This window comes from Hipposideros armiger, unplaced genomic scaffold (genome assembly GCF_001890085.2).
Source record: "Hipposideros armiger isolate ML-2016 unplaced genomic scaffold, ASM189008v1 scaffold_265, whole genome shotgun sequence".
NCBI classification, from domain to species: Eukaryota; Metazoa; Chordata; class Mammalia; order Chiroptera; family Hipposideridae; genus Hipposideros; species Hipposideros armiger.
This window is the reverse complement of record NW_017731615.1, coordinates 167,359-184,204: the sequence shown is the minus strand read 5'-3', so window position 1 is coordinate 184,204 and position 16,846 is coordinate 167,359. Positions and strand designations below refer to the sequence as shown.

Here is a 16,846-nt window from a genome sequence, read left to right as displayed (position 1 = left end):
AAAAGGCATAGGGTGGCTGAATGTATAAGAAAACAAGATCCTTACATATACTACCTACAAGAGATTCACTTTAGACGAAAGACACACAGACTGAAAGTAAAGAGATGGAAAGTAAAGGGATATTTCATGAAAATGAAAAAGCAAAAGCTGGAGTAGCAATACTTATACCAGACAGAATAGATTTTAAAACAAAGGCTACAATGAGAGAAAGAAGGACCCAGTAATACCACTTCTAAGGATTTATATCTGAAGAAACCCAAAATGCTATTTTGTGGGGATGTGTGCATCCTTATGTTCATTGCAGCATTATCTACAAAGATATGAAGGCAACCTGGATGTCCATTAATGAATGAATGGATAAAGAAGAGGTGGTACATATATACAATGGAATATTACTCAGCCATAAAAAAGAATGAAATCTTGCCATTTGCAACAACATGGATGAACCTAGAGGGTATTGTGCTGATTGGAGTAGGTCAGTCAGAGAAAGACAAATGTCATATGATTTCACTGATATGTGGAATCTAAAAAACAAAATAAATAAACAAACAAAACAGAAACAAGCTCATAGATTCAGAGAACATTTTGATGGTTGCCAGATGAGAGAGGGTTTGGGGGCATGAGTGAAAAATTTGAAGGGATTAAGAAGTACAAATTGGCCATGGGAATGTAAAGTAGAGCATAAGAAATGTAGTCAATAATATTGTAATAACTATGTATGGTGTCAGATGGGTACTAGATTTATTGAGGTGATTGCTTTGTAAATTATACAAATGTTTAATCACTATGTTGTACACCTGAAAGTAATATAATACTGTATGTCAACTGTAATTAAAAAATAAAAAATTATTTTAAAAAATCACATTAAAACACAGTAAGAGACCATGCAAAATAGAATTTTAAAAAGGAATCTAACAGTGGTGGATTAGGAATTTATCCATTGATCTTCAAAGATACAGGGTACATATCCATTTCTCTCTTTAAAATAATTTATAAAATAAATATTTTTAAACTTGATAGTTATAAGTCTGCAGCTAATTTCATTTAGCCATTATTGAAGCTAGGAGGACTTTTAATGTCCATCCCTAATGCTGACATCTTACCTTAATACTGACTGCCTGTCTTATTGAAGACTCCATATTTCATTGAGGGGAAGGGCAGAGAATTCTCAATTGAACAACAGGGAACCAACACTTAGTTCAAAATTCAGCCATTATTGCAATAAGTGAAAAAATTATCTCCAGCATCAGTAATTGCCTTAAAAACAAACCCTAAGGCCTATGAATTCATAGTGAGTGCCAAAAAAAAAAAAGAAAAAGACAAAGAGTGAAGAAAAGAACTGGTTAGGTAACGATTCTTTGTCAGTGAACTGTTCAGTTAATTCAGAGCCAGCACTGGTATGCCTACCACATAAAATATTCATGTTAACCAATCTTTATTTAATATGTGCATTGCAAATAGTTAGACTTGATCTTCCCAACTTTCTTTCTATATGTCAAAAAGTATATATCCTGTAAAAGAAATTAAAATATATATTTAAAAATATAACTTACCTCATCACTTTCAGGCTGTGAGAACACAATTGGCTGGCCAGTGTCTGAAGCTTCCCTTATATTAAGATGTAAAGGAATGTCTCCTAAAAGAGCCCACCAGACATCCATTAGCACTACAAACATTTATATCAGCATTTGGAATTTCACTATTTGAACTTCAGAAAGAAATAAAATCTAAACTAAATCAACTCAAATCAACTTGAGTTATGACTATCATAAAATTGCTAAATCTCTGAAAAAGGAATTTCAAATGAAAATTAGGGGCAAAATATTCCATTTGAGGGTAGTACAGTTACTATATATATACCCTCAAATGGAATATATATGAAAGCTATGTGGCAGCCAATCCAGCAATAAGGCTTCTGATTTACTTTTTGCTGGAGATCTTCCAGCAAGAAATAGCTTGGAAGACACTTGTAAATTGTTTTTACCTCTAGTACCTAATATAGACACATCCTACCACATAATAACAGGAAATTAAAGAGAAACAGACAGAGGCAAATAGTCAACAAAAAGTATAACAAAATAATCTTCCTGATGTTGGCAGATGAGCAAGCTAAGAGAATTGTTAAAAAGTAAGCCAGACTTGCTATCTCAACTATCTGCTCTTTATCAGATAGAACTGTTTTTCTTTTATTATGTATTAATGTATATAGCATTATATATAACTTGTGAGCTTGATGAAATCTCAGGAAGTATATAATAAGAACCTCCAATACACACACTTTAGCTCTGGGAGGATATGTCTGTCCTGACGACATCGTACTATTAGGGAGAAGAACTTAGGTAGAAATGCTCTGATTCATCATCCAGTTGAATCTCTCCACCACACCATCACAAATGAAGCCTTTCAAACGGCTGAGATTTAAAATGCAGTAAATGGAATCTTAAGTAGAAGAGTTAACTTGACTTGTTATGGTCCTCAGCATTCTTAGAACCACTCCAAATCCATGCAAAGGTTACTGAAACATGTGTTTGTGTGTGTTTTATATAAATAAGTCATTCAGCATGATGCCAGGCAATGTAAATAATGCAGACGATGTATAAATCACAAAATTAAATACCTACTACAATTTGTATTATGAAGTTCATGGAGGAAGAGATATGTCATGCTCCTCTTGTCAGCAAATTTTGAAATCTTAACCAACTCTTTAAGTCTTTCCTAAATGTTCAATAGCCAGATGACAAAATACATGAATATTTCAGTAACTACTGAAAGATGAGGTTTTCAATGAATTTGATGTCTTTTCTACAGATCAACTTAAGACTTAAGACAACTTAGGAAGCTGTCACAGGGGCAGGCAGGAGAATCCATGTTATAGAAAATACTTAGAAACCCATAAAGTTTTTTCTCTTGATTTATGAGCTGCCATTATAGCAAAGAATCCTAAATGCTTTCATTTCTACGGCAGTAATGGAAGAAAAAAAGTAAAACCTTCTCCTTTATATCACCACCTATTGGCATCATTTCTGCCCTCCAGAGACTCACAATCCCACCTATAGGCACAGAAGAGAGACCAAGAAAGGAAAACCTTGTTAGAAAATAGGTGGCATGGTGAGGGCGGTAACAGGCTAACAGTTTTATACTGAGAAGGATAAAAAGGAGTAAAGGTATGAAAAGTGGATGAGGTACGGTGTGGCCTTGAAAAGTATCTTTGAGGGGCAGGTCTGAAGGAGGCAGGCATATTTCAAAGATGTAAGTTAAAGGGGTTTCTGTGAGGTGATCGAAGACATTAACTACTATGCAAAAACTGTCCTTGTAGATAAAAATGGATCAAGTTCTGAAAAGCCATTTTACCAAATAATCATTTAAAACACAGCCCAATGGGTGAAAATAAATTAAGAGGCAGCCGCCAGGGTCAATTAAAGACAAATAAGGGTTCCTATGGGCTTCAACCAGTCACAGGGCACAGCTGTGAGAGCTCTTTCCCTTATTTCAGTTCCTCATTTTCAATTCCAACTTCTTTGTTATTGGAGCCCCTGCTCCAGTTCACAGGGCTATCCCTCTGGGCCCCCAGGACTGCATTCAAAGGAGGAGATGAGCCCTGAGTTGGAGCTCTAAATTATTTCTCATAACACTGTTAGATACAGCAGTCTAGCACTATTCAGTTTTTGTAATCAGTAATCAGTGTTGCTGATAAATTTTTAGGGTAATTAGACATTTGTGAGATGTTAGTTAAAAAGTAACTCCCATATGTGAGATTGTTTTTCTAGGAGATATGTTTCAAATTCCAAATAACTTACTTACAAAATCCTACCGCCCATTTATAAATTAGGGAATTATAATATTGTCAGCATAATTCAATGATGTCATTATAATTACACATTTACTTTATTATATAAGTGAATGTCAATCTGTTATGTTATTATGCAGATTTAGGAAATTGAACTTTCTAGGTTAGTTAAATAAAACAGTTGCAGAATATAATTAGTGACTATAATTATAGCAATGTATCAAAATACATCATTAGTATTCACCTGGCATTATGGTGGTTGCCATAGTGCAAATGCATAATAACAACAATACATTTACCATCAACTTTTAGAAAAGTAATTATAATAGCAAATGTTTTGAAATTCCTTGATGTGTAAGGGTTCTTAATTGTAACTACCTAAAACTAATAATTCATGCTATGGCTCCCTTATTCAGCATCAAACATCTGCCTTCTCCAGAAAAGAACTCATTCATGAGTAGCATATCAAATCACGTTTCCTAAACAGTTCGTTGTGGACTTTTAAAAAATCATGTTTTATCCAAAATCTGTGTTTTGCTCACTTAACACATGATTTTACTTCTCCTCATAACACTAATTAATTCTTCAATTCAGTAACATGAATAGTATATACAATGTAAATTTCAGGTGCCATACTTTATAGACATGGCAGACACATATAAAAAGATTACAGAAAGCAAAAAATATTGTCTTTCTAGAGCAGAAGGACTGATAAATTCAGAACTGATCAGGGTGGCATTTTATCATACATACTAAGAACTGACACAAGGTTGCTACAACATACAGAACAAGTATTCTCATATAGTATACTGTTTATACTGAGAGAAGTGTTCCCAACTTACAAACTGATGACCATTATTTAACATATGAGCTTCAAATTACAGTACTTAAGACTACAAAACTCTCTTCTCAAAAGAAAGGTTAGCACTTGTAACTGCACTATACTAACTTCATTTAAAACACAAAGCCAAAAGCAGTTCATCACTTTCTGAGACACTCTCCATCACCATGCCTTAGCTCCACTTTTTCCTTCTGCCATTTCCTCTGCAAGAGTATTATTCTATGGCCTTACCTAGGACATCAAGATCCAGGGTCCGTGCGAGTCTTTTTGCACCGTCAGCACCAAATATATGAGTTTTGTGTTTACACTTTGGACACTGGAAAACACTCATATTTTGGACAAGGCCCAGAACCTAGAATAACAAAAGCACTGAAATCAAAACAAAATTAAACCACATCTCAATCCATATTCCAACAAGGTTTTATTGTGTGCCTATTAGGTCCTAGTGATATGATGAGTAAGTTATGGGCTTGTCTCTGGAGGAACTCACAAACTAGTGGGAGAGCAAGACACATGTAATTAACTTTAAATAATGTGACAAAATGCTAAAGAGATGTAAATGACAGGAATCACAAAATTCTGTCCGGGGAGAATAAGAGGAATCTCTGAACTGTCTCTTTGGGTTGAGGTGGGAAGAGGGGTTGAGGCCTACAAGCAGGAACTCTAGGCAGAAGGAAGAGCGCAAGCCAAGGAAGTGAAATATAACTTGTGGGGCCTATTTGGGCTGCAACCTAGCGACAGGGCTACAGCAAAAGCTGGTTTGGTAAGGACAGACAGGGTCAGGTGGTCAGGTGCTAAATGTCATCCATGTTCCTGAGATTTTCTTCTTGGGACAACAGAAAACCATCAAAGGTTTTTAAAGCTGAGAAGGTAGTATGGAAGAGGTAATGAAATCAGATCTGTGTTTCAGAAATTTAGTTCTGATGGCAATATGGAAAAAATAAGCCAAAGAAACACAGGGAAATAGTTAAGAGGCTAACTGCGGACAAAGCCTTATAGCGAATAACAGCTAACATGTACTGAGTGCTTATTACATGCCAGACACTAGGGTAAGTGCTTTAAATGCACTATCTTCTTTACTCCTCACAAGAACTTTATGAGACGGGTATTTTATCATCCCCATTCTATAGGTGAGCAAACTGACATATGTCTAGCTAGCAGAAGACTGAAACTCAGCTCTTACCAGAATGTTATCATTTGAAACAAAAATTTAAAACCGAATAGAAAGTATCCATCTCTTTCTGAGTTTTCCCTGCTTCTGGCACAAAATAGATACTTCATAAACATTTGCTGAATAAAGAGACAGGCTCTGCAAATATAATCCTTATTCACGATCCTTTTAATCCTACTTCTTACTGATGGGAAGCCATAGTTCTCTTCTAGAATCAAAATAGGGAGCGCAACTATCAGAGGCTTACACATAACAAAGTCTGTATCATCCTATCAATTCCACCTATAGATAATCTCTATTAGGATATTTGCATTTTAAATGAAGAACAGCATTGATAGTCTACAATAAAACATATAGACAAGATGGTGATCAAATTTGTTATTCTTTATGAAAAGAGAACTAGACAAGATTAAAGTTTCCCATGACACACAAAAATGAAGACAAATAGAGAGGGACAAAATATGGAGGTGAGCATTTTCCAATCATCTAACGTATGCCCTTTTGCGGATGCCAAATATCACAAAAAAATAAATCACACCGTGTTTTGATCATTCAGTATCATCTCCAGAAGCTAAAAGAAAACACAGCTTAATATCACACAGCTTATTTGTTTATTCACAATGTCTATATAATACACTCATTGCTTGGACAGCTTCACTGCCATTTATGTTAAATGTGACATATCCCCTGACTGTAGGGCTTTCAACTTGAACAAAAAAAAATACCACTCAAGAAATGGGAAAAGGGAACACACCTAAATAATGGGAAAATCTAGATGAGAGTACATTCCAATCCAGAAAGAATGGGAAAAGCATTCCTTCTCTGGAATCTCTTAAGACTCCCCAAGACACAGAGGATGAAGCCACAGTGTACACACTTTGCGGTGTGCGTGAATAACTTCTTATCAGCCATCTGTTCTCTAAGGACTATATAAATGTCTAAGACATGTTCTCTACAGAGGCTACATAAATGTTACAAAGATAAAACTATAACCAAACTCAATATTTAATGAGCTCCTATTATATGCCAGTAACTGGGCTACATAGAAGCAGCAGCATACACTGGTGAGCAAAACAGACTTGATCCTTGCCCCCTTGGCGCTCGCATGCTAAATGGAGAAACAGGTTGAACAAATAATAGTGTAATGATCTACTTTAAAAACTGGAACAGCTTCTCTGGAAGCAAAGCAACAAAGTATTACAGAGTATAGAAAAGAGAAGACTATCTATGCTGGGAGTCACAGAGGACTTCCTTGAGGAAATATTTGGCTTAAAAATTAAAAAACAAGCCGGTGAATACAAGGAGAAAGTAAGAAAACACTCAAGACAGAAGAGGCCACATGTCTCCTTCCAGGAATTGAGAGGCCAGTATGGTTGAGGTCTGGTGTGAGTGGAGCTAGATGAGGCTTGAAAGGTAGGGCTTGCAGGCCATGTTAGGGGTCTGGGCTCAATGAGTGCAAACGGAAGCCACTAGGGGGTTTTAGCAAAAGACCACTGTGCATGTAGTTGTCGCAGACTCATTTCTCAGGACTGTAGGGTTTTGAAAGCAATGTGGGATGGAAAAACTAAGAGGACTTGTCTTTGTTTATTTTCTTAGACAAATACAAATCCAGGGCTGTATTCTCTGAAATCAGTCATTTCAGAGGTGATAGTTTCAGTACTGTCTAAAATATTCCAGTTTGCCTCCTGAGCACAAGGTTAGGTTTTTTATTCTCTGCAATTAGGTGGGACATGTAACTCGTTTGGACAATGAAACGTGAGCAGAAGTGACATGTGTCACAACTAGGCAGAAGCTAATTCCCCATTAGCTTTCCTTCTGTCCCTGTGACCAGCCTGCTTCCAAAAGTAGCTGCTTCATCCGTCTAGGTGCCAGAGTGAGAACAGTGGCAAGGAGTGCTGAAGCCAAACCATAACAGACATAAAAGATGACAGTAATAAACGGGTGTTGTTTTAAGCCACTGAACTTTGAGGATTGTTAGCACACACAATCCAGCCCGTCTTGGCTGGTAACAAGAAAAAAATGTTAACATTTCGATTTCTGTTTTATGATTTCCTTTTCAACTTCAAGTTTATGTATGTTATATAATGAAAATAACATATTAATGCAGTAATATATGTAGATTATATATAGACTATATATAATTTATTAATAAATAAATAAGTATATGCTCAAACATCATTTACTGATAAGGAAGTATAATAAAAAATTTGGAGATAATCCTCTATATGTTTGAAATTCAGAGGTTTTTGACAACTAAACTCAGCTCTATTACTGATAATATGTAAATGCTAATGACAAATGCACTAATACTGCTTCCTAGATTATCTTGAATAAACTAATTCCATGAACTCTAGAATTCTCTCATCTTCAGATTTCCCACATGTATACAATTTGCTTAAATATAAAGTTGTAATGGAACAGAACAGAGTCCAGGGCAGACTAGTACACAAAAGTCACTAATTTACCATGGAGACGACATAGCACTGCTTGTTAATTGGATATCCATATGGAAAATAAAGAATCTTAAACCCCCAATCTCACACCACACACAAAAATTAATTCCAGATGGATTATAGAGTTAAATGTGAAAGGTGAAATAATAACACTTTTAGAAGAAAACAGGAGAATATACTTATAACCTTGGAGGCAGACAAATACTTTTCTGGCAGGATACAACGAAGCACTAAACATAAATGAAAATTTTTTTGTTAAGTGGGACTACATTAAAATGAATAACTTAATCAGAAGACATAATTAAGAGAGTGAAAAGACAAGATATAGAATCTATACTACATATACATGACAAAGGACTTTTATCTGGAACCTATAAAGTCAATAAGAAAAATGTCAGATAATACAATAGAGAAATGATCAAGAGACTTAACAGGCACTCCCTAAAAGAGGATATGCAAAGACTAACAAACATGAGAAAAAATGTTAACTTCATTTATCACCCGAGAAATGCAAATTAGAACCACAATGAGATTCAACATACTTATGCTTAAGACCTGATTAGAATAAATGAATGTTATAACAACAACAAACAAACAAACCAACAAAAAATAACAAATATTGGTGAGGACATGGAACAACTACACTCAGTTTCAGTAGAGCGTAAACTGGTACAACCGTTTTGGAAAACTCTTTGGTAGTTATCTACCTAAACTTATATATGTTTATACTGTGCCACAGTAATTCCACAGTAATTCTCTTATATATTAACAGAAATGTGAACATAATATTCACCTAAAGATATTTACAAACGTTTTCATAGCAACACTAATTACCTCAAAATGGAAAACTACCCAAATGTCTATCAACAGTAAAATGGACGAATCGTGGTATTAATATATTTGCCCAATGAAATGCTACACAGCAATGAGAATGAAAGAACTATAGCTGTAGTCAGCAGTATTAGTGACTCTCTGAAATATAATTTTAAGCAAAATAAGCCACACTAAAGTATATATTTATAATTCCATTTATATAAAGTTCACAAACAAGCAAAACTGAACTCTAATTTGGGTTCTATTTTGGGGGTAGTGCCTGGGAAATGGTGCAAGACAGGAGCTCCTGGGGAACTGCTTATGTTCTGTTTCTTGAATACAAACAATGGGTGTGTTCACTTTGTAAAAATCCATTGAACTATACATTTACAATTCGTCCCCTTTTGTGTAAATCATACTTCAATAAAGTGTTTGTTTTTAAAAAAGGTGGCCATGTGAAGAATGACCAAAAAAGCAATAAGCACAAATAACAAAAATGATGGTTTACTGGGCATCTTGTGAAACTGCACACAAAAACCCCATCTGTTTTAAATAGAAAATATTCTATAAAAACAGAGAAGTAGGGGCCAGTCGAGTGGCTCAGTTGGCTAAGAGCACGAGCTCTGAGCAACAGGGTCTCCGGTTAGATTCCCACATGGGCCAGTGAGCTGCGCCCGAGCTGAGCTGCCACTGAGCTGCCAACAGGTGGCAGGATGGCTCAGCTGGTGAAAGCATGTGCTCCTAGCAACAAGGTTGCCGGTTTGACTCCTGCATGGGATGGTAGGCTTCGCCCACCTACAACTAAGATTGAACACAGCACCTTGAGCTGAGCTGCCCTGAGCTGCTGATGGGCAGTCGAATGATGACTGGACTTGGAGCTGAGCTAGCTGCGCCCTCCACAACTAAGACTGAATACAGCACCTTGAGCTTAGAGGCCACGAGCTGCCAATGGGCAGCCAGATGGCGACTGGCACCCTCCACAACTAAGATTGAAGGACAACAACTTGGCTGTTCCCCTTCCTCAATTCCCCAACATTGTTCCCCTTCCTCAATTCCCCCAAAACAAAAACAAAACAATAACAAAAACAGAGAAGTAGCAGTAAAATTAAGCTGAGGTCCTTAGGAGGAACGATCCCTTATTCTTTCCACCTGACGCTCCAAGGAAAGACCTGAAATAAAAGTCTAACTCCAGAGAGACTCTGAAATAGTGGGATTCCAAGACTTGCCATGTCTAGTAAGGTAGCCACTCATCACACTGAGCACCTGAAACACGGCTGGTCTGAATGGAGATTGGCTGTCAGTATAAAATACATACTGGATATCAAAGGCTGACCACAAGTAAAAGAATGTAAAATCTCAATACTCTTTTTTAAGTTTACAAGTTACTCTTTAAGCTTTTTCATTGAAGTGTCATGGATACACACAAAAAAGTACACAAATCATAACTGTATAACTGAATGGACTTACCATAAAGTATACCCATGTTAACATGATGCTGTTAAGAAATAAAACACTGCCAGTACCCTAGAAGTCTCCTTGTATACTCTCCACAACATAGTCCCAAAAGGGTAACCTAGCTAACCTGATTTCTCACACCATGAATTAATTTTGTCTGGTTTTGAACTTGACATGAATATAATCATGCAGTATGTTCTCCAGCATCTGTGTGATTCTTCTAGCTAAACCATGTATATCTGTAGTTTATTTTCAGTGAGTCCTAAGATGCTATGATGACTCTATCACAATTATTCACTCCTTTTTTGGATCATTTTTGCTGTCTCCAGATTTGGGCTATTATAAATATGCTTATATGAAAACTTTTTATACATGTCTCCTTTTTGTTTTTTTCCTTTGCTGGATATTGGGTAGGTTACACATTTTTTTAAAAAATATTTTATTGGGGAATTGGGGGAAGAGAACAGTGTTGGGGAATTGAGGGAGGGGAACAGACACGTTGTTGTTCTTGAATCTTAGTTGTGGAGGGCGCCAGTCGCCATCTGGCTGCCCTTCGGCAGCTCATGGCCTCTAAGCTCAGGGTGCTGTGTTCAATCTTAGTTGCACGTGGGCATAGCCTCCATCCCATGCGGGAGTCGAACCAGCAGCCTTGTTAAAGAGTGCACGCTCTATCCACTGAGCCATCCGGGCGGCAGCTCAGCCCAAGGTGCTGAGTTCAGTCTTAGTTGTGGGTGGGTGTAGCCCACCATCCAACAGGCAATCTTGTTGTTACACCAGCTGAGCCATCCTGCCACATGTTGGCAGCTCAGCTCAGGCACAGCGTCACTGGCCCATGTGGGAATTGAACTGGCAGCCCTGTTGCTCAGAGCTCACATTCTTAAACCAACTCTTAACCAACTGAGCTACTTGACCAGTCCCAGGTTACACATTTTTAACTTCAGTAAAAACTGCCAAAGTTTTCCAGTGAAGCTCTACCAATTCACACTCCCACCAGCAATGTATGAGAATTCCAGTTGTGCTACAGCTTCACCAACATTTGAAATCATCAGTCTTCTTTCCTTTTATCAAATACAGTGCATGTGTTGTCATACCCACTCATTGTTCTGCTGGACTGTTCAATTGTCAATTTGTTTATACTGGGAACTACAATGACTCCTGGTGAAAGTTCAACAAAATTAAAGTGGCATGAGATTTGGGAGGTGGAAGTGGAGCCGTAGGTATCACACTACAAAGGTTGCCTTTGGTTAGAGGTGGCAAAAGAAAGATGCAGAGTTCCAGGTCCTTTTAGTTCGTCTTTATTCTTCTTGACTGTGCCCAGCTCGCCTTTGCACTGTGGCTTTAATTTGCACTGATATAATTATTAAAGTTGTTGAAGATATTTTTACATGTTTATTGGTCATTTGTATATTCTCTTTTGTAAAGTGTCTGTTTAGGTCTCTTGTCTGTTTTTTTCTATTGATTATGTGTTTTTGTCTTATTGAATTTTAAGAATTCCTAGTATTTGTATTTTTATTTTTTATTTTTTTGAAAGATTTTTATTGTCAGCACTGGGGAATTGGGGGAAGGGGAACAGACAAGTTGCTGTCGTTTTGTTCTTCAGTCTAGTTGTGGAGGGCGTTGCTTCACTGGCCCAAGTTGGCACCATTATTGTGCTCTTTCCGGGCAAGGCAGATCAGTCACTGGCTTCTGGACGGCTGCTCACGCTGGCTGCTGGCTACACATGGTAGCCCATGGCAACCCACTGCAGCAGGGGCTGCAGCCTATGCCACGGCAACCCAGCTCCAGGTTGAGCTGTTGTTCACATTCTTAGCTGTGGAGGGCAGCGTCACTGGCCCTCATATGTGGGATCCGAACTGGGGCCCTCTGGCATCCCAAGCTAGTTCTTAAACAACGCACCACTCGGCCAGCCTAATTCCTAGTATTTTTAAATACAATTCCCTTGTTGGTTGATTCTCAATTTTTATATTGATTTCATGGTGAAATTATAGTATTTTGAATATACTGAGTTGAGTACATTATTAAAATTAACTTCACCTTTATATTTTGATTGGGATTTGTTGCTGTAGACAATTTACCTCTGACTATAGAACTTATTTTGGTAGTTCTCCTACCTAATGTTGTTTTAAGGTCCTAACAATACACAAAACATATGTCAGGATCTGTGATTTGTGATTTTTTAAAAAATGAACAGAAATGAAACATTTACCTTCAAGGCTATACAGGACAGATAAACTGTCAAGTTTCTTTGCTTTTAGTTGAATTACATCAACTGAGTGTGAAAACCCTCATGTGGGTTATATCTCCTTCTGTTCAGAAGCTCATACAACAGTCAAACATACACACATACTGAATTAAAAAAGAAAAAAATTACTTATTAATTAAAGTATGCAGACTGTGTGGCATACAGCTTTTTCAAAACATGGGGTTAGTTGGGAGAAAATTTGAAAGAGAGTCTTGAGCATTAAAAAGATTAGAAAAGGGCCAGCTGAGTGGCATGTTGGTTAAGAACTGGCTTGGGATGCCAGAGGACCCCGGTTCAGATCCCACATATGAGGGCAGTGACGCTGCCCTCTACAGCTAAGATGCTGAACGGCAGCTCGACCTGGAGCTGGGCTGCTATGGGTCGCCGGTGACGGCGTAGGCTGCAGTCCCCTGCTGCAGTGAGCTGCCATAAGCTACCGTGTGTAGCCAGCAGCCAGCGTGAGCGGCCAGCAGCCGCGGTGAGTGTCCATCCAGAGGCCGGCGACTGATCTGCCTCACCTGGGAAGAGCGCAATGATGGTGCCAACTTGGGCCAGTGAAGCAACGTCCTCCACAACTAGACTGAAGAACAACACAACAGCAACTTGTTTGTTCCCCTTCCCCCGATTCCCCAGTGCTGTTCCCCTCCCCCAATTCCCCAATAAAAACTTAAAAAAAAAAAAGATTAGAAAACACTGCCCTATTTCATTTAAGAGTAGTCCTCTATAATCAAGGAGTTTTAAACAGGGGCAGCTAATATAAGAAAAAAAATATTAAAATATCAATATTACAATTTTGTTTGTAAAAAATTCTTCTCTTAAATAAAGTATTCATGTCCGCATGGCAAACCCCACCCCACTCCCCCAAAAGCCTTATATCATGTAAACATTTTATATGTTGTTAAGCTGTTTGTGTTTATTGTAGAGCTATTTTGTGTATCCTATGATAGCGGAAACACTAGAAAACAGATACTTTGTCATAGCTTAATTTACATAATTCCATCAAGTGGGAGCTATAAGCATGCTCAATCATTTTCTAATGTATCATCTTTTTTCTTTTTACCTCAAGTAGTTTTACTGAAAGAAAGTAAATGCTACATGCCTGCCTAACATCAGCCACCACAAACCTTCTATCTGTTATACTTACGGTACATTATTCTAATCCATCATCGGCTCAGGAGGATACTTTTTTATTAATTTTTTAAAAATTGACTCTCTTGAAATATCAACATTGCTCTGACATATTGGCTTTTTGTATCTAAATGTACTGAATTAAGCAGGCTCAAAAGGCCCCAATTTTAATTTCTTCTTGGCATTTTAAACCCAGATTCAGGTAAGTAATAAGCAAGATTTTCAGGCTACTATATAATCCAATTTCTCAAGGTTACAATCAGGTTAAATTCTTGCTGGTTGGAACCTGTCACAAGGATTAAAAGCTATGATTTAAGAAAAAATGAAGAGGAAAAACTCACTGTTAAATTGAGAATGAATAATAATAACTGAAATAGATTAAATTCATAAGTGCTTTTCAGTTCTCCATTAGTCTTAAATCAGTTATTGGTATATTCCTTGAAACATGGATACAGATTTTATAATTTTAAAAAATGAGATGGGTGTTCTTGTCTTCTCTTTCAGAAGAAGTGTGGCATGGAAAGAACAATGAACGGGGAAGCCTGCATTTATGCTCTTCTCAGGAACCAAGTAAAAAGCTCTGGGTCCCTGAGACATAACTCAACTTCCCTATGCCTGGAATTCGAAAATGAGGATTTATAATGATCTCTAAATCTACCACTATAACAGTAACATTCAGAACCATCCTACAAAGTACCATGTGCTAACTGGGGTCTATACTAAGTACTGTATATATAATCTCATTTAACTGCCACGGTGACCTATGAGATTCAGTGTCACAAAACACTGAAGCTTATTTGTTCAAGGTCACAAAGTTAGTAAACAACAGAGGCAAAATTCAACCCAGCTGGGTTACTGGTTTGTATGTGGAAGTCATTAAACAAGATGACAAGTAACTGAACTAGAGGATTCTGTTTATGGAACTAGGTGGCCTGAAACAATTGGTGGGTCAATACAGTTTAGTAGGGTGGTTTAACACAGTAGTTAAGAGCACAGTTATAAAGGAAGACCTGATTTGCACCATCTTCACCACTCACTGGTACACTTGAGCCTAAGTAAGACTTCATTCCCTTCCCCTGGCCATGGGCTCCCCCTTCCCCATAACACCCGCATTGATTCCTCTGACTCAACGGAATCTGTGATCTCTTCACTCCTCCCCATTTTTCAATCCATTAGTTTCCTGTCTTCGCTTGCCTACCTAGCCAATCAGTACCCCAAAGATAATAAAAATTTAAAAGAGACTCTTATTCCCTGGAATCTCTCACCCTGTGATATTCCATGACATCAACATTGCTAAACCTCAAATTTGGATAATCCACAGAAATAGCAATTAAGAACATGGGCTCTAGAAAGCAGACTGCTTACAATAGGATCCCAGTGGCCTACTAAACAGATGCACAGCCTTATGTGAGTTATTTCGTCTCTCTGTATTATAGTTTCAACTGCAAAATGGGGAAAATAATATTATCTACCTCACAGAGTTGTTATGAGGGTTAGATCAGTTTAATTCATGTAAATCGCATAGAACAGCATTCTTATTTAAACCACACATGGACTTCTGAGAGACCCCGGGGAAAGATACAAATGAGCATACATCTTCAGTCTCTGAGATGCAATTATAGCGGAGATGAAGAATGCTGCCTACCCAGTCTTATAAAGATTATCACTGAAGAAAAGTCAGTTTTGAAAAACGCAAAGATTACTCAGTTATGAAGAAGAAAGTCACATATGCCATGTGCAAATTAGTTAATATATGTTCCCAGAAAGAATTCAAACAGCATTTTGTAGTTTTCAAAGCCAATAATGAAAGATTCTTTAAATACATTAAAAGTATTCGACCTCCCAGAGTAGAGTAAGACCACCTGATGATCACAGAGGAAAAACTGTGAAAGGGAGAGAAAAAATGTGTCACTTGCCTCTACTTTCATGTAAGATTACCTATTTCTAAATTGTTTTTTAAGGCAGGTAGGCTTGAGGGACTAAGTAAAATAGGATTTGGGGGGGTGTCGAACAGACAAACCAGATGCTGAGAAAGGTCCAAGACAGATATCATAAACACATGAGTTTTAAAGGAATTCAAGGGTGAAAGCATGGAACTCCTGGTCCAAATAGATAACTTACTGCCGTAAATGGTTACTCTGCCAGAAAAATAATAAACCACAATCTGATCCTCATCGCTAAGAACAACTTGTACGGTCTTTGGTAATAAAAACGGAAAATGGAAAGAAAACATTGATAAGAAAAATCAATTTGGGGTTCTAAGATCACCTGATTTTTCTTAGAAGACAATATAATCTTAGTCCTTACAAATAATGCTAAAAAGTTCAAGGCCACAGTAGGATTTTTTGTTTTCTTTTGTTGTTAACCAGCAGGAAAAATAAACCACAGGAAAAGCAAAATTTCAATCTCTTTTTCATAAAACAAGTAACTATTTGCAAAGATGAATTAGTTATAAGATTTTGTGAATTATTTATAAGAAAAAAAATAAGTTCTGTGACCAGCATTAGGCTTTAATGCACGTATTTGTTACCAGGTCCATTGTAGCTAGCATAGACAGCTAGCTGTTCACCCAAATCCAGGTCTCAACTTCCTTCGCACACAGCTAACCTACATTTCTGGGGCTCCTTGAACAAGGTGATGTGTAGTCACATGACTGAGTTTTAGTTAGTGGGATGTGAGTAGAGGTATGTGTACCACAACCAGGTCTGGGCCATGAACATCTCCCATGCACAGGCCTCTGTGCTATCTTCCTGTTCTAGACTGCTCAGTGAGGATGGCCCCAAAGGTGACCTTAGAAGGCACATTTAAAAATGGCAGAGGCGGGCTGGCCAAGTGGCGCGATGATTAAGAACTGGCTTGGGATGCCAGAGGGCCCCGGTTTGGATCCCACATATGAGGGCTAGTGACACTGCCCTCTACAGCTAAGATGCTGAACAACAGCTCAACCTGGAGCTGG

At 37.6% G+C, this 16,846-nt stretch overlaps 1 protein-coding gene across 4 annotated transcripts in view; it reads right to left on the bottom strand.

Annotated features, from left to right (window-relative positions):
• NUBPL (NUBP iron-sulfur cluster assembly factor, mitochondrial) overlaps window positions 1-16,846 on the bottom strand; it is a 195,752-nt gene that overhangs the window by 12,480 nt on the left and 166,426 nt on the right. For 3 of the 4 annotated variants that reach the window (XM_019656760.1, XM_019656762.1, XM_019656761.1), the window contains 2 exons: window positions 4,860-4,980; window positions 1,554-1,636 (listed from right to left, as the gene is read on the bottom strand). In XM_019656760.1, coding sequence (XP_019512305.1) covers window positions 1,554-1,636; window positions 4,860-4,980 — 204 coding nt within the window. The remainder of the gene's footprint in view (window positions 1-1,553; window positions 1,637-4,859; window positions 4,981-16,846) is intronic. The other variant, XM_019656763.1, reaches the window with a different exon arrangement.